At 38.2% G+C, this 23,817-nt stretch overlaps 1 protein-coding gene across 2 annotated transcripts; it reads left to right on the plus strand.

The window, feature by feature from the left end:
• Nucleotides 1–3,459: 3,459 nt before the first annotated feature.
• LOC117401459 (pyroglutamyl-peptidase 1-like) lies at nt 3,460–23,257 on the plus strand. 2 transcript variants are annotated; one of them, XM_059013946.1, is made up of 5 exons: nt 3,460–3,731; nt 6,937–6,989; nt 16,608–16,724; nt 17,563–17,795; nt 18,459–23,257. In XM_059013946.1, exons 1-5 carry the CDS (start codon nt 3,698–3,700, stop codon nt 18,649–18,651), a joined length of 630 nt encoding a protein of 209 aa, XP_058869929.1. In that variant the 5' UTR covers nt 3,460–3,697; the 3' UTR covers nt 18,652–23,257. The 2 variants fall into 2 exon arrangements, with proteins under 2 accessions (XP_058869929.1, XP_058869930.1); XM_059013947.1 differs by lacking the exon at nt 3,460–3,731 and adding an exon at nt 9,565–9,599 and having other exon boundaries at nt 6,944–6,989.
• Nucleotides 23,258–23,817: the final 560 nt, after the last annotated feature.

Raw genomic sequence — 23,817 nt, forward strand, 5'->3', positions numbered from 1 at the left:
GCCAATTAGCGTCGAGCAGAGGTGGGCCAGCCTCACTTTCTGATAGTTCGGTTGCAGCGTGAGTTGCGTCACACAGCAAGCTGAGGATCTGTTTATACTCGCTACTGCCACCTACGTAGCGGAGGTTAATTACGAGAGAAAATCTGTTGATTTCACTGAACTGATGTTGTGTTGTGTTTTCTTTGCATTTAATCAATAATAAAGTTGTATTTTCTAGCCTGGTATTTAATTTGTCATTCGGTGTTGATGGAATACTTATGTTCTTGAAATGTCTTGTTACAATAATTCTGATTAATCTATCGTGTCCAAAAACGGCCACGTATGCAGCAGGAATGTTAACAGCAGATTTATAGTAGATTAAATATTCTGATAAGTGGTGCAAATGTTTTATTAATATTTAAACGTGTTTATTTTTGCATTTCATTCAAACAACACGACTATAGAAAGTTAGGGGACTAAGGGAAAACAAACTGAGCGCGAGCGCATTGAGGTGACGTCATGCTTAAACAGTTACGCTTGAGACCAAAAGGAGGCCGGTCACGTGTGCCGCAGAGCCACAGATCAGAGATCCTGAACGCACAGTGTTTGTTTTTTCCTTTTTTCTTCAGTTCATCGAAGCTGCAGCAACCCCAAAGCAGTTCAAATAAGTATATAATGATACAATAATAATTTAAAAATTAAAGATTGGGTGCACTGTACGTACAGGGCTGGTCTGGGACTCTGTGTGCGCCTGTGTTTGAATTGTGCTTGCACTGAACTATGCCGCTTTGTGGGGCTAAGTTGCACGGTAACCAAGCGCTGGAAAAGGCTCCCGGGGATCATTAGTGCACCTGGCAGGAGCCGGGGGGAGTGGGACTGATGGCGCCCACTGATTGGTCGGGGTTAACCTACAGTGTTGCAATAGTGTAAGGGTCCTCCTGGCATATAAGAGGCAGCCTGTGCTAGCCTGGGATGTAGGGGGGTGGAGAGCTGGAGAAGTAACCTGCGGAACCTGCCTTGCTGAGAGGTATTGCTCACCTGCGTAGCCCTGGGCTTTTATGCAAAATAAAAGTGATTGCTGCTTTTGATCTCCTGTTTCACGCTCCTGTTCTTACCAAGGCATTACGATATATTAAATGAGTTATCATGTCTGACTTAAAAGGCTAACTTGGCCAGTGGCAGTTCCAAGATAAAATAAATACATACAAAATACTAGCCATGGTCCAGGAAGTTAAACAGAACATGAATTATTAAACACATGACCAGAACTATGAAATAATTGTAAACTATTACAATTACAAAATAGCAAAACCGAGACGATTGAACAACTTTAGTGTTTCTGACCGGGACAAGAAATGAAGGCTGAAAAGTGGGACAATCCCATTTGTCCCGGGACGTCTGGCAACCCTGTGAACGCACCCTCTTTGTCAGAGAATCGTTCTGTCTGCATTGAGGATTCCACATGAACTCAGATACAGAAGAAGGGTATTGACCAAGGTGAGGGTCAGTACTGTAGGGTGTTCTCGGTTCTCTTTGCAAAATAACATGTGTTGTAGTGGTGCTGCCTTCTTATTAATTGACCAAGTTTAATTTAATTGCAATTATTATTATTATTATTTGTTTATTTAGCAGATGTCCTTTATCCAAGGCGACTTACAGAGACACTGCATCAGCTGCAGAGTCACTTACAACTACGTCTCACCTGAAAGACGGAGCACAAGGAGGTTAAGTGACTTGCTCAGGGTCACACAATGAGTCAGTGGCTGAGGTGGGATTTGAACCGGGGACCTCCTGGTTACATGCCCTTTTCTTTAACCACTGGACCAGAAGGTTTGCATTTCTGACAAGTATCAATTATTTTCACATATGTCTTGATTAAAGGTTTTGGAATAATTAGAATTTCTGAAGAGTTGTGAGAACCAAATGATGGTACAGTGTTCTTACAAGCGTTTAAAAAAATCTACCAAACAAAAATCTAAATGAACACAAATAGCACACAGTGAACACCATAGCTTAAAGCAAAGACTTTTAGCCCTCTACATTTCAGCAACTGTATTTTGCTATAATATATTTTTTTTAACAAACACCTACAGAATTGAATCCCCCTTTATGTTTCTGCACTAGCGATCACAAGCGTTGTATGCTGCCAATATCAGCGCAATATAAATGAATTTGCCAATATAAATAAATGTCTTCAATATGTCTGGATCTCGATGAGCCACAGAGATCAATAACTGCCGTGCTTTTTAAAGTTTTATTCCATGGCTTCTCATAGTACTAGATTAATCAGTCCCAGCGACCTGCAAATCAATATTCTGACAATAGTCAGGTTGTGTACACGAATCAATCGTAGCATTCTCAGGATGCGCAATGGTGCAGCAGCACGATGCAGGGTGAGTCATGCAATCAGGGGCATCCTGGTTTGAATCCTGGCCTTGCTGATTTGGTGATTTTGGCTGGAGCCATGCATCGACCTTTCACTTTGGGTTAGGAAGTAAAATCTGTATTGTGAACACTAGTACCACATCAATAATATAGCCCTCACCCTTTCAGATAGTGTCTTCACACTTGTTGCACAGCTGTATTCCCCGATCCTCTCAATACAATTCCATTACAGGCGTTTCCAGTAAAAATAATCAGTTTCACTTCTAGGGGTGTAATGATTCACCATGCATCGATGAATCATGGTACTTTAATTACATGATGTATTGTATCGTAATAAATGTATGTATAGTTACAAGACCAAAAGCACAACAATATGGTATTATAGTATTGATTTATCTTGCATTATTTCCAGTTTATTGATTTAAAATGGAAACCTACCTGCATAGAAAAGGCTATCGTTATTTCAGCGGATGTCAGTGATTAAATTGTCTACAATAAAGTGTTTAAGGCCATTAAGAGATTAACAGGAAAGTGCCCCTGCGTAGTAATCTGTTTCTAACATGGATCCAGCTCCATGTGAGAGTCACACTGCACGAGGCGTAACCATCCAAAAGCAATGGAGTTTGGAGGCAGCAACAGCAGATAATGTGGAAGAGGATGGTATGCATGGTCCAGGTGACAGGTGCTGTCAAAGCCTGCACCACAACAGCGCCCCCTATGATGCAAGATGCCAACCACACCATCCTAACTGCTATGTTTAAGTGTTCATTTATTAAAGTAGGTCTAAGTGATTAAGCAGGCCCAGTGTCTAGTTAAAATGCCATGCCTTTCATCTCTGGATGCTGGGGTCCAATTTGGCTACTCTGAAGCAGTCTCAGTTGGTATCACATAATGTCCTAACCCTTAAACCCCCTAATTAAACACAGACTGTTCTGGGCATGCCTGAATCCTTGTCCTTTATCTTTTAAGAGTAGACTGTCTGGTCTGGATTTAAACCCTTTTGTTACCGAGGGACATCTGGCTACCATTACGCCTCAACTTTGAACTTGATGACAAAGACTTTTTTTTCAGGCTGACTGGTAAAATACAACGAGGCCGACCTGTGTAGACACTGTTTGCATATTGTCAGCTGATGCCGGTGCAGAGCGTGGCGACGTCAGACGCAGCCTTGATGAGATCTGTGCAAGTCGGGGTCTGTGGAGGCTGCTGCAGACCGAAACGGTGCACAGAAAGGAACCGGATCACCTATTCAGGGGCAGGGCGGCTGTTTCAGCAAATAAATATTCACTTCTAAAGGATTCGTTGAACATTTGGCTCTGGAAGAGAAAGCAGAATGGACAACCACAAAAGGACGGTTGTTGTGACAGGTAGGCTAGTTGTCAACTCAAAGTTGGCCGGCGTAACCGGCCCGATTATTGCTGTAGTTTGAACTTGGAGACTGGGAAAAGAAAACCAGCACGATGTCACTTTGCACCTGACGTGTAGAATTGTAACGAGTTATCATGTTAAAACGTTTTTAATACAGTCCGGCCAAAAATAAATGTAAACAGAACAGAAAAGTTTACTTGTATGTCGAGACAGTAAACAAAGAAAAAAAAATCAAAGCGTGGCGTGTACAGCGAAACGGCGCTGTGTATGTTTAAAAAAAAAAAAACCCCAAAAAAACCTTATTGCCTCGTCATAAGTATATAGTATACTGTTGTTAGTTTCAGCAAAACGTTAGGGAATGCATTTTGGAAAACAAACAGTATGTAGCTTAGTAGTCGTGTATACATTTTGTTTATTAAGTAAACAGTGAAAGTTTGACACAATGCATTTCAGAGACGGGTAAAGAAGAATTTTGTGGTGCAATTTTATTACCCTTGGAAATTGGTTGAAAATCGCGAGTTCAAAAAGTTATGGGAAATGCACAAACTTTGTGAATATTGTAAAACTAAACCTAAACTAACGCGGTAATGTTTCCCATGAGGAGATATGGAATTTAAAATCGTATTTAATCAGGGTGGATAACTGTTGGAAAGACACAATGAACTCGGGGAAATCCCGGGTCAGACGGAAAAGAGAGAGATGAGATGCAGATTGCCTGTGAACAGGCGAGCAACACAAAGACAGAATGACAAGCAGCTGCAGAGTGCCCGAGCCCCCCAACCCCCAGCCATGAGAAAAGACTAGGATATTACATCAGCTATATACAATGTAGACGAGACAGCTCTAAAGCTGCATGAACACCAGCATTGTATACATAAAAAAGTGATGTAGTAGATACAATACCGTTACTTGAACCAGGTGCTTTTTGAGTTTTGCATTGTAATGCATGGGCTTCAGATCTTAATAGGGCTTCTGCATAATAACTGTATTAAGTCTCCTATAATTAATGCAGGCACATTTGCTTCCCGTCCTTTTTATTTTGACTCTTGCATTTCCTGCCACTACATTACAGACTTTCTTCCTGTGCATCAGGGAAAAGGGCCCCACCTGAAACTCGCATTCTTTCTGTGCTGCACTTGGGGGACCTAACGCCAGCTGCACAGGTGGAACCTGTGAAAATAGTTTCGAAACTAAAAAATCTATGAGAAAATAAAGATCTTAACAAAACATTTTGCAAGAAAATGATTTGGTAACTAAAACCAAGACATTCTGCTACAGAAAAACTATAGATTTAAAATTGCGCAGTGAACTTTTAAAACAAAAATTTTAGGTTTCCTGGAAAACTAAATCCAGTATCCCTCTTAAGTCTGCAATTCTGAGCATGTTATTCTTTCTAATAAATTAATAAGTGAAAAATACCGTGTTGTTACCAGCCACACTTCAGTGCTGTGCAAACCTGGTATTCGTTCAGCTAGTAACAATTTAAAGTCATTTTTATTTTGAAAAATATGAAGGCAATAGTTACGCTTATTTCAGACAAGGCTGGATGCAGATTATTCCCTCGCTGTACCTGAGATTATAAAATGCAGCATCTTTTGGAAAGACGGTTTGATGTTTAAAAACTGTTTCTGTAGTTTAGGGTAAAACTGACCTTACATAAAGGAGCTTGAGATGCATGTGCCATGGGAGCTCTCTCCATAGGCAACAGCTGAGTGCTGTACTAAAGCAGGGGATACAGTATCACATTGTAACACATTAGTAGTCTCTGAGATGGCCCAGGACAGCGGAGGGAGCGGGAAGGGTAGTTTGCTTTATTGTGCAGATCTAAATTGTGCAATGTAGCTTGAGTTGATTTGGTTAATATGCGCCATTTGTCACTGAATTGAAGTCTCTTTTGGTGTTTTTAAATTGGTGGTCTCAGTACTTTGTGTACTTGCTGTACTATTCAGTGTTTCATAGTTCTGGATGATTACCTTATTTGCATCTGTTGTTGGAAACTTACCTTGTTCATGTTTAAGAAAAGTGCTGACGAAGGACTGGGTTGTTTTCAGCTGTTCTGGTATCTGTTTAACCAGTTTCTCAGTAAAAGGATTCTTACAACAGTCCAATGTAACCTTTAGACTAAAGGTTTAAAGTGAAAGGTGGCATTATGAGCAAACACTACAGTCCCTGGGATAGGTGCTGTGAGATCAGTGTTTAAAAAAAAAAAAAAAATTGGAATTTACGAAAACAAAAATAATCTTGTTGTTTTTCATATAATTATACGTGTTCATTCTCATTTTGGTGATGCTGCTGTATACATTATACACAACTGGAGAAGCAGAGAAGGTACTGTAATGAGGTGGAGTTAGTAAAAAAAGAAGAAAAATGTGCAGATTTCCTTTGCAGTGCAAATGTCAAGAACAGGAAGTGTAAAAATAGAAATAAAAGTAGTCTGCCCATGTTTTATTTGATGTTATGGAGGTATCACTGGCATTGCAATGGGGAAAAATCGCATTAACTAGGAAAACATTCACCAGTCAAATATTATAAAAATAAATAAAATCTAAACAAACTCCCAGGCCCTAACTAACAGGAATGCATTTATGTAAATTAAGGTGTTTGAGAAAATGTTCAAATTTGTAGCTGTCAACCTTACCTAATATTTAAATACAATTATGCAGATTGACAGATTGACCCTACAGAAAGTGTGCTTTCTCTTATGCCTTACCGGTATAACTAAAGCTGCTGCTCAAGAAACGTGAAAAATACCTTCCTGAAAATGTGTAGCTTTGCTGCTCAAGGATTTCATGTTCATATCAACATGATGTTAAAAAAAAAAATAAAAAAAAAAAAATTCTGGGGGCTGCTGTAGCGGCACAAAATCACGCTGGTGGAAACATGCGTCCACGGTGGCTGCTTTTGAGAAACGTTGCTTCAGAGTCTGTCGGTGACTCTTGCGTACCGGTAAATCGTTACACACCAACTTCACATTAATCTATTACACATAGAATTGTGAGGGCCTGGAACCAACTCCCCTGTTGAAGCTGACACCCTGGGATCCTTCAAGAAGCTGCTTGATGAGATTCTAGGATCAATAAGCTACTAACAACCAAACGAGCAAGATGGGCCGAATGGCCTCCTCTCGTTTGTAAACTTTCATATGTTCTTATAGATTTACAATGAAAAGGTGCAACATAATGACTGTTCACTTTTCTTTTTAAGGGTTTGGTCCATTTGGAGAACACTCAATCAACGCCAGCTGGGTTGCAGTTCAGGTATGTTCAGTTCATGACATTTTGTGATTCCTGTGCACCAGTTAAGTGTCTAGGCCAGTCCTTTGAAACCGTGTTGTCTTATCATCAGGAACGAATTCCCTTTACACCATTACAGAAATAGGAACTGGGATTTCAAAGGCATAAGACAGTAATTAATAATAAAAAAAAAAAGTCTGTCTAGTTTTCCTTGGTGAACTGGAGAGAGGGGTTTTGTGTGTGTAATTAAATATTCAGCGTTTCATAGAGATTAGTAATAGTTTTGACATGTTTCAGAAATGCAGTACAGTGCTCCCCTTTATAATGCCATAGTCGGGAGCCTTAGTTCCGAGACTGGTCTATTTGTGTTCTGCCTTACGATAATGAAAGTGCTGGTGGCATGGCATTTATAGGGAATATGGGAGCCACGACTGTGTTGCTTTAACTGTTTATTTAGTTTGAAGTGGAAGCACTGTATCTAATTTGTGATTTATTGTGGTGCATTAATTCTTTGTGTATGGCTGAATAGTGATACTTCCTTCATGTGATATACTGTATTAGAGATGTCTAATGTGAGTGTGATATCCCAAAGCACTATATACTGTAGTTACTTGTAATTATGAAATCCAATAATTCACGAGTGATAGTGTATAGTTGGTGTGTGTGGGCACGTGTAATTGTTTATTCAAATAATCGATTAGTAATTTTCTAATCTTATAATCCTGAGCTGGCAATGGAACGTGAAACCAGCAATGTGATTGTTCGAGTGAGTTTCCTGCTGTCCGTATATTGAATGGATATGGACAGTTGGAGCCTTGTTACATATTCGAAATCACTGCGCTGCCTCACAGAATTTAAAGTACCGGTAGCCATCTTGTTTACAGTAACTATAAAACTGAGTGACCAATTACCAGCAAAAAAAATCCCCAAAGTAGTAAGTAGACATGCCGATTTTGGATGAAGAACAATGAAATGAACTGGAAGATAGTAAATAGGGGGTGGGGGACTGAAACAGGACTGACTGAAACAAAAAACAAATTCTCAACTGTGGAAAATGCACATCTTAAGAAAATCTTTATAAAATAGTAAGGCGTTTCTGTCGAGATGTAAGAAATGCTCATGGAGAAGAATATAACATTTCAAGCTACATTCGTCTCCCAGCTGGAATAAACCGCTGTCCTGAATTAAACAAAACTGGGGAATCTGTCAATATACACACCGACTTCGTCACTTCAAATAATGTTTTTTTAGCAGTTTGTAAACGTTACAGAAAAACACAAAGACACACATTTTCAGCCCATTTCCAACACAGACCTTAAAAAATTATTTAAATCCGAGATGGCATTGAATGTTTTTGTATGCCTCTCGGGCCTCCACTCTGCTCAAACAACACTAATAAAAAATTAACTTGGTGCTGTCTCAACGCCGCTTCCTGGCAGATCTTTTCAATGGCAATGTACAACTCAACACATATCAAAAATAAAGAAAAATCAATTAAATGAATTTACTCAGCTTAACTTGGTGTGTAGTTCAAATTATAAATCAGACTACTTGGCATAAGGATATTTAATAAAAAAAAAAAAAAAGTTTGCCCTAAACATGATTTATGCTTTTTTTTTCAAATCCACTGTCAAATCTTGGATTATAAATTCAGTAAGACCTGTCAGGGTGTCCATATACGTCCAATATACAGACTTCTCGTGCCTCACAACGCCTCGGAGTCTGTATATTCGACGTATACGGACACCCTGTCGGGCCTTATTGAATGTGTATAATCTCTTGAATTGCAACAAATATAAATTAACAGACTCATGAACCACGCTGAGCCTGCCGCTGCACCCAGTGTAGTACTATAAATAAGTATTACATCATTACTTCTTTATACGGCTCTAAATTACTCAAGCTCCTGAGAGATAAAAAAAAATAAAATAATAAAATACAGTCATTCTTAAGTGCAGGGCGACACCGGTACTGTAAGAGAGATCATATAATGCAGTATTGTCGGAGGTCATGGGATAATTACTTATACTTAATGGTTAATACTAATAAGCAGGCCGATACCAAATGGAACATGAGCGAGATTGCAGCCAATAAACTTAAAAAAAATTCCATTCTGATTTTAAAAAATAAAGTTAAAAAAAAAAAGTGTTTGGGGACATTTTACCAAATTAGACACTTTGCCATCAAAGACGGAGCTACATGAACAGCACAGGGACAATAATAACCACCTGCGATACAAGCATGTATCCACATACCTGCAGAGAGAGGCCCAGCCGCAAGCCTCGGGCTCCACTCACTGACAGCATGCCTTTATTAATTATTAATTGGTCATTTAGCTGACTCTTATCCACTAGGAGGTGAACTAGGTATCAACAACTGCTGCTGCAGTCACTTGCAATAGGACCTCGGCATCACGTCTCTTCCGAAGGACAGAGCACCAACCAGTAGCTAGCTGCACTGAATGTACTCCACAGAGGAGCAAATAACAGACCTAATGGTTGAAATGAGCGCTAAAGATAAACGGACTATCAGCATTGTTGACTTTTAGTTAATGACATTCAATGGTTTAACGTCTGCTCTGTACTGCATTATTTATTAGGCTTCATGTAGCAGAACGTATACCAAGACCGGGAGGTATGTACCATGTTTAATATGATATGCTGCTTCATGGAAACAGGTATTTATATTTCATAGATGTCCAATGAAGACATCATGTATTCATTCATTATAGTCTGTACGTTCTTATGTTGCCTTTAATTGCTGCTCGGAAATGATGCAGAAGTTGGGTTTTATGCATACTGTACTCGTATTACACTTCCTGTTAATAAAAAGAGCTACTTATTGAAGCATTGTCAAATAGTACTGTGATTGTTATTTATTTTAGTTATTTATTTTAGTTATTTATTTTAGTTATTTATTTAATTAAGTATTACTTCTATTTTGGTATTATGTAAGTATTGTTTTAGCCAGTGGCACATTGATGTAAAGTATAATAGTGTAATCATTTAGTAAATAACATGTATTCGATTATTAAAACATACAGAAATGCCCATCCCTAATATTAATAATGCTGTCTTGTTGGACATCATACAAAGCAGCCTATAAATACCGTAGCATGTATTGCTTTGCACGCTGTATTGTCACCTTGGGGTTTCCTTAAACTATAACCATCAGGCAGTCATGTAGACAAATATTTGGACTAGTGCCTCCTTCAGTGTGCTCATGGTTCAGATACCAGTGATCTGCATTGTGAGGTGTGATTTCTTTAAATCGGGAGCATGCAGATGACAATCATAACCTTCCACTGCTCCAGGTATTGGTGTGTGTGTGTGTGTGTGTGTGTGTGTGTGTGTCCTTCACAAAGGGGCTTGAATTAACCCTGCAGGTGAAACATGCAAACAAACGTTTTGATAAGGTGCGCTGCTTGGTAAACTATGAGGAAATGTAGTAGAAGGTCACCAAGGAACCATATTTTTTATTCTAAAAGTGAATATGATTGTGGGATACCGCAGCTTTATAATTAATATTTGTATTTATATTGACAAACTCTGTGAGCATTAGGCAAAAGCCACATCATTTTTAAGGCTTGTGTTGTACTTTTCATTTTCAACAGTATAAAATGTGTGCTACAGTGCTGCCATGGATATAGGAATATTCCTATTACAGTAGAGAGTTAATTATCCAAACTAATTGGGACCGATACTATTCGATTTGTATGGATAATTGAACCGGTATTAATAACAATTACTGTACCTTTAATGTATAGAAGAAAGTTAACATGCACAAGTACAGATGAACCGGTTTTATATCACCTCGCTTAATATCATGCCCTGTTTATTATCACGATTTTTCAAAAACCACCCACCATGCACCATAGGTTCTTTGAGAAATTATCTCTCAATATCATCTCACAAACCCGCTTGTTGTCATGTTTTGTGCAGCCTGTCAATGCTGCTTGGGCGGGCTTTACGCGTTATAGTTCAGTTTCATAACACCAACGTCGCCAAATGTTTCTTCTTTAACATAGTCAGTCTTATACAAATGCACACAATAAATCGCCAAGTGCAACGCCTAATTGATAGCTCTCATCCGTCGACAATTCATGCCTTTTTAAGATAATAACACAAATTGTTTTGTTCCAGTTAATGATACAAAGCGTATTTGTCCTGTAGTAAACTATATGCATTTGATTAAATGTCAAGAACGACTAAGTATTAACAGGAATTGAAAGCCTCTGTGTCATAAATACAATCCAGAATATTTAGCACTGGGATTTACATGTATTGGATCCGAGGACGACCCAAAACCCCAGTGTGTTATTTGTCAGGTTTTGTCAAACAAAGCCTGCAAAATATAGACTCCATTTATCTGCAAAGCATTCAGAATGTGAAAAAAGTGGACTTTTTTAAACAAAAGAAACGAGAACTTTACCATCAGTGACTTTCAATGCGCCAAATGACAACCTTGCTTGATGAACTGGTAGCGGTAGTGAAGATTCAACCCCAGTGATCTCAAGTTAGGAACGTTATATAAGTACTTTACTTTCTACATATACACTTGAGTTTAGAAAAAAAAAATGAAAGAATCATTTTTAAAGTGTGGCAAGTGGTCTGTGGGAAAAATCCAAACACCAAGGTGGTCCCTACATTGAAAAAGGTTGGGAAGCACTGCCCTTGACCAGTTAAGCAGCTTATGAATTATATTTCTCACCCATTTATTTATTTATATATATATATATATTTTTTTTTTTTTAAATGTACCTATGTGCACATTTCGCATCATGCTTCATGAATTGAAGAACATTTAAAATGGATCAACCTTTTTTCTTTTGCATGATTAGTCAGATTTGTATCTGAAATCAAAATCAGTCTGTGTCCTAATTTTAAGTTTAGCAGTGTGACATCGAAAGTGCTGAATTTAAAGGGGAGGGGGAGGGTCAGGGGGAGGTCTTTACTGCATTGTGCAGTGAGAGGGGGACAATGGTTGTCCGGGTGTCTAGACAGACCTGATAAGGATATTTAATCCAAACAAAAGGGGCTATTGTGGATGGGTGAGGGAACTGGTCACATGTTCTCCATTTCAGCATTTATTGGTGTGCTGGCTGAGGCCCGTGTGTCCTGTCTGATGGGGTAAATTGAGGGCTTTTTATAAGGTGGCAGTATTTTGAGTAGGAGGGAGATGATCATATTACTCCAAGGTGTTTTTTTTTTTTTTATATACCTGGGGTACATTTGAGAGTACATTTTACAGGAAAACCTGTCTGATCTGGCATCGCTGGACTTTACTCGTATGAGCAAATATTCTTACTACAACTGCGCTTAGTTGAACTAGCTCTTTAATGTAATTATTTACTGTCTTCTTTATTTTGCTCGTATTTGAATTTGATCTTTTTGCATTTGATTTTACTGTACTTTATAACTGCTCTTATCTCTAATATGATACTCTATTCTGATATTTTACAATGTGATATTTTGTAATGTGATACTTTGTACCGTCATATTTTGTAACAATTGTAAGTCGCCCTGGATAATGGCATCTGCTGCTAATACTACTACTAATAATAATACTAATAATAATAATAATAATCGCTTGGGACTGGAAAACAATACATGATTATACAGTGTGCTCGATTACAGAGGTACTGTGACATCTAATGCTGCACCCAAAATAAAATAAAAGTATAAATGACAAACTATTTGAACACTTATTTGATTTAATTTAACATCTTTTCAGGCCTTAGGGTGTATTATAGGTAGTGTACCTTGAATCTAGTGTATTTAAGCCATCAACTGTAAAAGGCCTTGAAAATATTAAATTTGTCCAATTGAACAAATAGTTAGATCAATTATGTTAATTGATAGCTTAAGTTGGAATGAAAACCAGAAGACCCTACAGCCCTGTGGACTGGAGTTTGACACCCCTCAGGTAAACCCTAAACTCGAGTATTTAATTTATTTAAATTTGTACTTTTTCCATTATGTGTACAAGGCTTTTACAGTACCATACCTGTGAGACATGCATATATTCACACAACATGTTTGATTGTAAAGTTAGAAAAGAAAACTCTCATGACTTGGTGCTGGACTACACAGCCAGATTTGCATTGATTTTAGGCAGACAAGACAAGTCATGCCGCATTCCAGAAGAGACAGGTTCTTTCAACAAAGTCCAGACTGAAAAAACAAAAATCGACCAATATTTCATTCATTACTGTGCAGCAGTTTGTTTGCAGCAAAAAAGAAGCATATCACTGGGTAAGGGGAGCTGCATTTTTTTTTGGTTTAACATAGGCAATGGCTTGGAAAGCATACAGTACTGTACACATTTATTAGAACACCACAAGATTTGTCATTTTATAATATAGATATATATATATATATTTAGATATATAGCGATAGATAGAGATATATATATATATATATATATATATATATATATATATATATATATATATATATATATATATATATAAAATGTGTCACTAGGTTGGTTGTTTATTATAATATGTAGTCATTTTTGCTAAACCATATGTGACGGACGTTACAAACACACAACGTTTTGAAGTTTTCCAAACATTAGCTAAAAACTGTGTAATAATCTTTCTGTACAGTATATGAAGCTTATTTCCAGCTATGATAAAAACACCAAAATTTAAACCTAATGCAGTCAAAGGCTAATACTGATTAATTAGCACGGACGTTACTCAGAAAACACAGATTCTTCAAACATAGTCAATTGACAGTTAGAATTGTGTGAATTGGCAACTTGTATAATGATCAATCATCTTTGAGTACCTGTGATTGTCCAATATAAAAACAAAAATTAAAAAAAACAAACTGTAAATTTGGAAAAAAAGTATTTAATTGGTGATAATTAGTTGACCATGATGGACGTTACATCAAACCAAAAGAAAAGACTAAATAGTTTTTTATTTACATTTATACTTGGCCAATGAGAGGGGTTATAATCTACCTCTTGGCATTAATAACACACAAACATCTTTAAAGTAGAACAGTTAACATCATGAACATGGAATGTTTTGTTAAAATCATATCTAATGCAATGTGCCATCATGCATTTTTAAATGAACCACCAATTTAAATGAACATAAAACCAAAAAGGCTAGGTTTGAACACTCAACTTTCTCTTTCTCTTTCAGGGATAGCATTTTATCATATCCCTTGAGAGTGGGTTTACATCACTTCAGGGATTGGTTCCCCAAAGATAAAACCACAGTACTTGTCAATCTCTGGCACTGGTAGCACACGCACAATGTCCATTTTGCTGATCCAAAAGTCCTGACTGTTGTCACTGTACACAAATCTCATAGCTTTACCATCTCGTAGCTTTTGCATAAAATTCATTTGGCATAAAATTCAAACTTACACTAATTTCACTGCGTCAGCCTCTGTAATCTGAGCAACAAAGCATTTTTCCTGCGTTGAAGTAGTTGGCACTTGCGTAACCACAAATACTCCTGGTGCTATAATTGGCAACTTTTGAGTCACTGGTTCAGACACCACTAAACAAGTCAAAATCTGTTCCAAGCGAATGGGCATGTATTTTGATGTGAATTTTTCCAGGAGCCAGTATTGAAATTTGGTGGACTTTCTAAGTACCAGGCAGTGTCGGGACCCCTTCCCAAGCCTCATCTAGCCTCTGTTTGGTTGGCTCTGTTTCTGGTGTTACAATAAAGATGATATTTACATTTTCTGTCACTTGTTTAGCACACTCTGCATATGTCTTGGCACTGTTCACAATACCTTTATTTGCCAACACTGCTGTCCATACTCTGTTCTTAACACAGCCCCCAACCCCATCAGCTGCACCCTTTCCGTGACTACTTTCAAAGAAGTTCCAGCCCAGGTCTTCAAGGCCGCACTCATCCCTGATTAATGTAATGTTTACAGAATTACATTTTTGCTTAAATTGTGATGCTGCACGATCAGAGAAAAAAATCAATTGAGGTCAGCCCAGGTGTGCGTTGCTGAAGATCTTTAATGATTGCAGTAACAAACACTGAGACTGCGTATTTGTCATGTGAAAGATAATCACTGATGAAAGCATATGGAATGGTGGTATTGGAACCCATCCATGCAACAGCTGTGAAAATAGCAACCTGTTAATGACAGAAGTAGGCTCTCTGAATTTCATTCTGATACCTAGCAGTAAAATCCACCTGTACAACAGCACAGAAGCTGTTTGTGTTTGCTTTGTGATGTTCGAAGTGTCAGCTCATTCTTTGGTAAAACAATGGGCAAGGAAATGGGGCAGGGATTCTCTATAAGATTTAGGGTAAGGTCAGCCGAAGTTCCATTCTTAACAGCCTTTGACATTCTGGAGCGTCCACTTCTTTCTTCCTGCATTGCTTGCCATGCATGCCCTTGTACTTCTTCTGCTTCACACTCAGTGAAAATTTGCTGTCCAGTAGATGAAAATTCTTGCAGACATCACACTTATTAAACATACACTGTTCATTACTTCTGTCTCAATCAAAGCTGAGGATTTGCATGGAAATCCAGGTACATTTTGGGCGATGGTTTGCAACATGAGATTTACGTTTTCATGATCACGACATAGACATGAGTCGTGGGGAGCGCTGACATTGGTAGCACGTGTTTAGGCCGAATTTCCTGGAATATGGAGATGCCTAATTTAATGTCCAAATTGTCTTTGTTCTCAGCTAAAAACAGCTGCTGTCATGATCAAATGTCATTTCTGAAACCTCAGTTTTGATCCATCTGACTGTCTCACTGAAATGACGTCCTTTTTACCCGGAGATTGGCAACTAATGTCATCATGGATATAAATGTTTTGCACGGCTTTGATAGTTATGACTGGTAATCTATTTCCATGATAAACTTTCACTTGCCAAAACCTTAAATGTAGGTCAATTTGTTTGTTTATTTATTTATTTGTTTTTATTTATTTATTTTTTAACCACACTATTAAGGATGAAAACTTATGGCTTGCTTGCACCATGCTCCTGTACCAAGTTCCTGGTTTTAAGTCACATGACTTGTTCTTTTTAAAGTTTAACACTAGGTGGCAGCACATGTAATGCAATGTAACGTCCGTCACGGCAAAATAAAGTATTAACGTCCAAAAACTTAAATGTACCAATCTTATGGTACCTTTTTAAGTATAGACCTATTAAGAATTTTCATTATGAATTTAAATGGACAATTCAACAATGTGTTTTGCTTTGAGGTAAATGGTGCGAATAAGTATCATGTCCCTCATGATAAAAGCAAACTTCAGTTTTTCTTCCTTAATCTTTTTGCTTATACATAAAGGAGCTTGTGCTAGATGTGGTTTTACATTAGTGAGGTGCAGTACAAGCAGAATATTAAAAATACCTGAAAAACAAAACATTTTAATACATGAAATACATTTACAGAACAGGAAGTCATCTCTGACTTACCCAGGTGTTCCTTTATGTATCACTTTAACAGGGGAAAAAATGAAAATTATGAGGGTGCCACTGTAAAAAACACACACATATACATATAAAACTCCATGTAATCCGAGGCGAACCAGAGTTGGCTGTAATTTGGTCTGTTAATTTAGTATAGTACCCAGCTTTCTGATCCTTTTTTGTTGACAGTTTTGGTTATTGTTGCTCTTTTTTTTTTTTTTCAGGAGCTGAAAAAGTTGGGCCTTGGCAACGAGGTGGAGCTGCATGTGTACGAGGTTCCTGTGGAGTACCAGACTGTCCAAACTCTAGTGCCTTCACTGTGGAAGCAGTACCACCCGCAGGTTCGTGCCCTCATTGAAACTCTGCCCAAAAGAAGGTTCATGGTACAGGCAATGAAGGTTCCTAGTCACAAAATTTAAACTCCTGGTTTATTTATAGCAACTTGAAACCCAAAATATATTTTTTTTATTGGATTTCCATTGCCTTTGAGCTGTTGATAATCCTGAGGGGGGGGGGGGGGGACACTTTGGAAACATTAGCAACCCATGAAAAACATTGGCTACATTTACAGCGTCCTTTTTCTAGAATTTTTGTACTATACTTTTCTGGGTTTTAACAGTTCCACGGTTGGAGTGGCAGTTTGGTATTATTAACAGCCCAGCTGGGTTTACTTTAGCCAGCCATTGCTTTTTGTTGATGTTAACTTTCTGCACCATCTCTCTTGTGAGTTCCCCAGTCAGCCTCTTCCTTCCTCAGCCAGAGCCTGTTAATACTTCTGTCTGTCTCCTCGGGTAGAGCCTTCACTGTACACTGCAATTCCTGTCCACTGAATCCAATATCTCCCAAGAAGAAATTGTAAATGCAATATACGAATTGATATACATACCTCCAGTCAGTGATAAATCAGTGAAATGTCAGCAACTAGCTTAACTCTCTGTTTAGGTCATGCAATAAAACCTTAGCTTGCGGTCCTTAAGAGCATACTGTAGCATGAACCCCCCCCCCCCCCCCCCTGCTGAAAAACATTTTAATACAAATTACTTAGAATTTATAGTAGTTGGACTGCATGCGTTATAGTGTCATTATTACAGCCTGCATTTGATAAAGTTTTATTCACAGCTGTTGCGAGGAGTGCCTGTTCCTGGAAGACGTTTAATTTATACATTCATGCTTTTACAGCTGGTGGTCCATGTTGGACTTTCTGGAATGGCAACAACAGTGACCCTGGAAAAGTGTGGCCATAACCACGGCTACAAGGGGCTAGACAACTGCAGCTTCTGTCCAGGCTCTCAGTGCTGTGTGGAGGGAGGTCCTGACTGCATAGACTCTGTCATTGACATGGACTCCGTCTGTAAAAGAGTCGCTGCTTCAGGACTGGGGGTTGCAGTCTCTGTATCGAAGGACGCTGGCAGGTAGGTGTCAAAAAGACATGCTCAACTGAATTGAACCCAGAGGCCAAAATACTGTATCTTCACAGTGAATTTCTTACTAGTTTAACAAAACCATCTGTTTTACTTACAAAGCCTGAAGTAGCTTGTTAGATGAACTTCATAACTTGTCGTTACTTGTTTGGCTCGCAGAGTGAAATGACAGCAGGCAGATCTGACACTTGGAGATGTTTCTCTCCTGTATACAACTTGCTTGTTCTAGTTTTGTTCAAAAGACAGACACAGGCTGCTGAGCGAACTAGCAACTGGGGAGAATGTTTCCCATAAGAGTTGTACATCATTATCTTGATACTTTTAGCCGATAACATTCATATTAGAATGCAGATTGAAATGTATTTGGTGGTAAAAACACCCATGTTTGTATTTGTTCATGTAACAATTTATAAATGGCTGGCAGTAAAACCAAACCTATTTCTGTCCTCCTTTCTTTATAGTTAATTGGGGTACTGGGATTTTACTGTAATGTGCTACAAATTATACTATACTGTAGTTTTCATTCGAACCCATGTTCAATGCAGCACTGAATGGAATTGTTGTCCAAACAGTAGCATGCAGTTGGTTGAGATCCAGACACAGCCTGTTTCCTTTGATCGGTCACAGGTTCCAGTAACTATTGTTTGCTCCTAGATACCTGTGCGATTTCACCTACTACACCTCCCTGTACCTGAGCCACGGCCGCTCCGCGTTCATCCACGTGCCCCCGCTGGGCAAGCCCTACACTGGGGAGGACCTGGGCCGGGCACTGCAGGCCATTGTGCGAGAGATGCTGGACATCCAAGAGCAGAGTGAGGCGAAAATCAACTGTCAGCATGCACACTGAAGACCCCGGAGACAGAGAGAGAGAGAGAGAGAGAGAGGGCTAGAGAAACCTCGTGGAACATTGCACTTAGGGAAAAATAAAAAGATCATGCCTCAACAATAATAAAAACCCAAATATGAAAGAAGCTTGTGAGAGCGGGTCGGGACATGAACTCGTTTGACAGGGGATCTGCTCAAATACTCCACGCAGACGACGTGCTGTCATGTGACCTTCCTCCTCTCTGCCAAGATTCCAAGTCCAGCAATTTAGATCCAGCCACTTTCACCTACTCAGAACCTCAACTGGTGCTAGTTTATGCTCTAAACTGCTTGTACATTAAGAAGTCTAGGCACAAGAATCCAAGTTCTGGTCAAGATTTATACCAGCTAGCCTAATTGGTCACTTGTGCCCCCTGGTCATAACTTTTGTACAAGATCCTACAAACGTGCATTAGTATACAACAAAGAATGATCAAGATACCTTAGAAGTAAAATATGAAATAGGTTAATTGTTTTTTATATATAATCTATCTTTTAGTTTTGTGATCTAGTATTCTATGAAGACAGTCTTTTTAATATTTTCAAATTGTATACAAATATATATACAATTACTACTTTGTTTTGTATACCTCCCTATAATTATAACAAAAAACTTTTTTCTTGAGTTTGCTTGAGTTTTAAATACTCCATTTCAAACAAGTGTATTTTTTTTAGAGAGCTCTAATCCAGATTACAGTACATTTGCCAGTTGAAGTGAACATAGTTTTTACTACAAAACCGTTTCAATTAAATTACATGGTTCAAAACTAATTTGCGTAGCAGTAAATAGAAAAAAACAATTCCTGTGATTTCTATTGTTCTAACATGTCATATCTGTGATCCTGTGTGTTGAAACAGTAGCACTTGTTCATTAAGAACACATGTTTTAATAGATTATTCCCCTTGTCACCTTGTTCCTTAAGCAGAACCGTATGGCCTTCAGCTAGGGATATCTTTAAACTATTGCACTTGCAGTAGTACTGTGAATCGGTCCTATTAGGTAGATAACGGTAAGGTAGACTCTAGTTTTGACTCTTTTCTAATTCCATGATTTTTGTTTCCATTAAATTCTAATGTGAATTATTCTTATTACATTTCCAGTATATTATTCTCATTCTATTTCTAGTGGTGTGGTTTATAGATGGTATTTGTAGGATCGTTTTTGAAATGTGATCTGTATTGTAACCACATTTTATTGTTGTTTTTGGTTGGTAGAGATGTGCAGCCTCCCAAACTTTCCATTTCCACACTGAGCTTAATCCAAATGGCATCCATTATTTTAAGTGCACTACAGTAAATTCAAAAACTTGTTTCATCAGTCTATGAAACCCCTTGTTCCGATGTCGCACTTGGGCTGCTGTCGGTCCTGCTTCTAGTCTACAGTCCAGTCTGCAAACAGACACAAACGTAAAATGTTACCTCCGAGTTCATACATTTTCATCTCTTTCCAATGCCTCCGGGACCTGATATACAAGTACAAATAAAAAGATTTGAGCTTGGACTCTGTATCAGATGGAAGCATGGCTGTAGTCGGGTTCCCAAACTCGTGCTTTCATCAGTGTTGGTCTGAATGGCAGTTGTATATTTTCAGTACATCAGTGTTGTCATAAAACTTGCTTGCTTGTCAGAATGGACAGGTTAAGCAGCTTGACCGAGAGATCCCATTCGTTCTGCTCAATTTAACAGCAAGTAGGATCAACAGAACTGTAACTGTCCTAAAGGGAATCATGTACAGCTATTTCATGGATGGGTTAGTGCTTCATAGCATTATCACTGGGTCTGCTTTCAGTGCTAAAAATCGGTTGGTTCTTCTGGCTTTTTAGCAGGATATGCATTGTGCTGTGGGTCACATGACTCTGATTGCAATTAGACCATTGGAGTAGATCTGACCTGCATCGGAGGAAGTGGTTAGGTACCGGGGAAGCAGCAACAGATGTGCGTTTTTTCATTATTTTAATGTTGAGGTATTTTGCCTATTGATTCTGAAATATTTTTTCTTGATGCATAGTGCCACCTGCTGGGTCGATATTGTATGTTTTTTTTTTTTTTTTTAAAGGGGATGCAGCAGCTTCTTTAGCGTTATATTTTAAATATGTCCAGAACAAACATAAACAAGTGAAGAACCAAATGATTATTGGCACAATAAAACCGGTACCAAGAATTATAGTAATAAAACAACTAAGTGTTCATTTCACCTGTTTGCCATTAGCGTTGTTTATCCCTTATTCGAAGCGACTGGAGTCCCATGTTTCTTCCACATTACCAGTTTAAAACCATTGGACACGGTGAGCATTAGGAAGCCTGCCCGTCTCTTCTGATTATAGAGGTGGTGTTGGTGTATGAAATCAGTCTGCAACCTTGGAGTAACAGTACTGTAGTGTGTCACAGCTGCTCCAGACCGCTGGCGGCACTGATTTTGACACAGACGTGGCGTAAGGTGGCATTACTCTACTTAGGCTTGTTTAAGCTGTTTTGTTTAAATCAATAAGGATGTAAAGTCCTTAAAAAAAAAAAAATAATAATAATAATAATAATAATAATAATAAAAAATACAAGTTCCACAGGACGTTGTTGCCTCTGTGTCCCCTTTGTGTAGCCAACCCAGTGAATCATGAAAGCGTGTTCTGAACTGAGCATTGGAAAGCAGTATCTGCAGGGTGACAGTCCTGTTGTATTTCAGTGCCACTTTGGTTCTGTGTGCAGTTCTTGCAGTGTGTATTGAAAGTAGTGGTGGTGATGTACAGCACTATATTGTGTGAAATCATAAGCCAGTAAATTTGGTATTTGTCTGAAAATGTTTAGTAGCTGCTCCCTTATTGGGGGGGTTATCGGGGTCAAACCAATCGATCATTTGAGGACCTATCTAGTGTACTGCATGAAGATCCATCACAGTATACAGAACTATCTAGTGTACTGCACGGAGATCCATCACAGTATACAGAACTATCTAGTGTACTGCATGCAGATCCATCACAGTATACAGAACTATCTAGTGTACTGCATGGAGATCCATCACAGTATACAGAACTATCTAGTATACTGCATGAAGATCTATCACAGTATACAGAACTATCTAGTGTACTGCATGAAGATCTATCACAGTATACAGAACTATCTAGTGTACTGCATGAAGATTCGTCACAGTATACAGAACTATCTAGTGTACTGCATGGAGATCCATCACAGTATACAGAACTATCTAGTATACTGCATGAAGATCTATCACAGTATACAGAACTATCTAGTGTACTGCATGAAGATCTATCACAGTATACAGAACTATCTAGTGTACTGCATGAAGATCTATCACAGTATACAGAACTATCTAGTATACTGCATGAAGATCTATCACAGTATACAGAACTATCTAGTGTACTGCACGGAGATCCATCACAGTATACAGAACTATCTAGTATACTGCATGCAGATCCATCACAGTATACAGAACTATCTAGTGTACTGCATGAAGATCTATCACAGTATACAGAACTATCTAGTGTACTGCATGGAGATTCGTCACAGTATACAGAACTATCTAGTGTACTGCATGAAGATTCGTCACAGTATACAGAACTATCTAGTGTACTGCATGAAGATCCATCACAGTATACAGAACTATCTAGTGTACTGCATGCAGATCCGTCACAGTATACAGGTACAGTGACCTGCTGATCTGATCCAGTCGGTGGTTTGTTTTGTGCTTCATCCTGAACTACAAAACCCTTGATTTAATGGTAAATTTTAGAAATCCTAAAAAGTCTTTCTCAATGAAGAAATGAAGTTTCTTTAAGTATTTCTAAACTGAGCATAATCAGTAACACACTTACAAATGCCATAGAACCGTCTTGTATTTGACACTTTGCATACTTCTCATTCAAAATACTTCACTCTAACTCTTGTATTTTGTTTTCTCTCCCTCTCTGACGGGCTGAACTGTAATACAGACGTGTTGGTCTCTGTTTGCAGTAGTATTTTAAATCCCTAGTGTGGAGCGTTCCTGTCGTTGCGATGGAGTGCTTCGGATTGTCGTTCAGTTCAGGTTTGTGGGAGTCTACTCTGTTTAATACAGTCTCACTGTATAAAGCAGCTTGACATGTAGGGACCCAGATTCTTTACAGCTGTGAGCTCTCTGTGTTATTGTCTATCTGCAGTGCCTTTTAAACCACATTGTTAACTGGAGTGTTGTAAAGGGCTCTGTCTTGCTAGTAAATAATAATTATTATTACTACTGCTGGCTTGTACGAAATATAATGACAGTTTTGAGTGACACTGTTTAAGCTCAATATATTTTCAATATAGATCGAATACCTACCTCTCTTATATTGTTCCCCTCCTTTTGAAATGTAATTTTCTGATTTCGGGGTTGTACCGTATTTAAATATGGCACCTAGCTTTATATTGGGTTCCACTGTAAAGGAAATGTATTTTCCAGTAAAATTTGTTATCAGACTTTTCAGCTGAACCTCTTAGTCTTTGTAACTTTGTAAGTGACATTGAAATTAAAATTGGGACAAAAAAAGGGTCAACGCACCTTTTTTTTAATTGAAAATATTCATGTTTAAAAAATTAAATAAACAATTGAAAATCTTTTTGTGATTGTATCTCTGCTTTTTATTCCGTTTTGTTTGACAGAGGGTGCAGTACTATCCTTTTAACAGCAGGTGGCACTGTAACACCTACCTGCTTTCTTGTTTTTACACTACCTGGTCGATTTGGAGTAAGTACGAAAAAATATATATTTATGAAAATAATCTTTTTGTATTTAACATGTAATCAAAGAAACTACAAAATGATATTGCAAAAGTCTACCGGAATCCATAATGGTAGTACAGTATTTCATGTTAGATTTTTGAAATGTAACATTTTACGATTTGTCAGTTTTTCATGAAGTATATGGGAGACTACAAATCAGTATGTAATTCAATAAACATTCAGCAGGTTTCATGTGACTTTATGAAGCTAAATTACTTAATTTTATAGGGGGGTGCAACACTTTTGGCCACAGCTGTATAAGCACCAAGATTGAAAGAGGAATCTGCAGCAAAGTATTGGTTCTATGTCTGTCTAATAACCTACATTAAACTTCAAAAATCAGCAAACGTAGACTAGACCCCAATACAATGTAACAAACTAGAGGGTGTGTGTTTTA

This window comes from Acipenser ruthenus, chromosome 47 (assembly GCF_902713425.1).
Source record: "Acipenser ruthenus chromosome 47, fAciRut3.2 maternal haplotype, whole genome shotgun sequence".
Taxonomy (NCBI): domain Eukaryota; kingdom Metazoa; phylum Chordata; class Actinopteri; order Acipenseriformes; family Acipenseridae; genus Acipenser; species Acipenser ruthenus.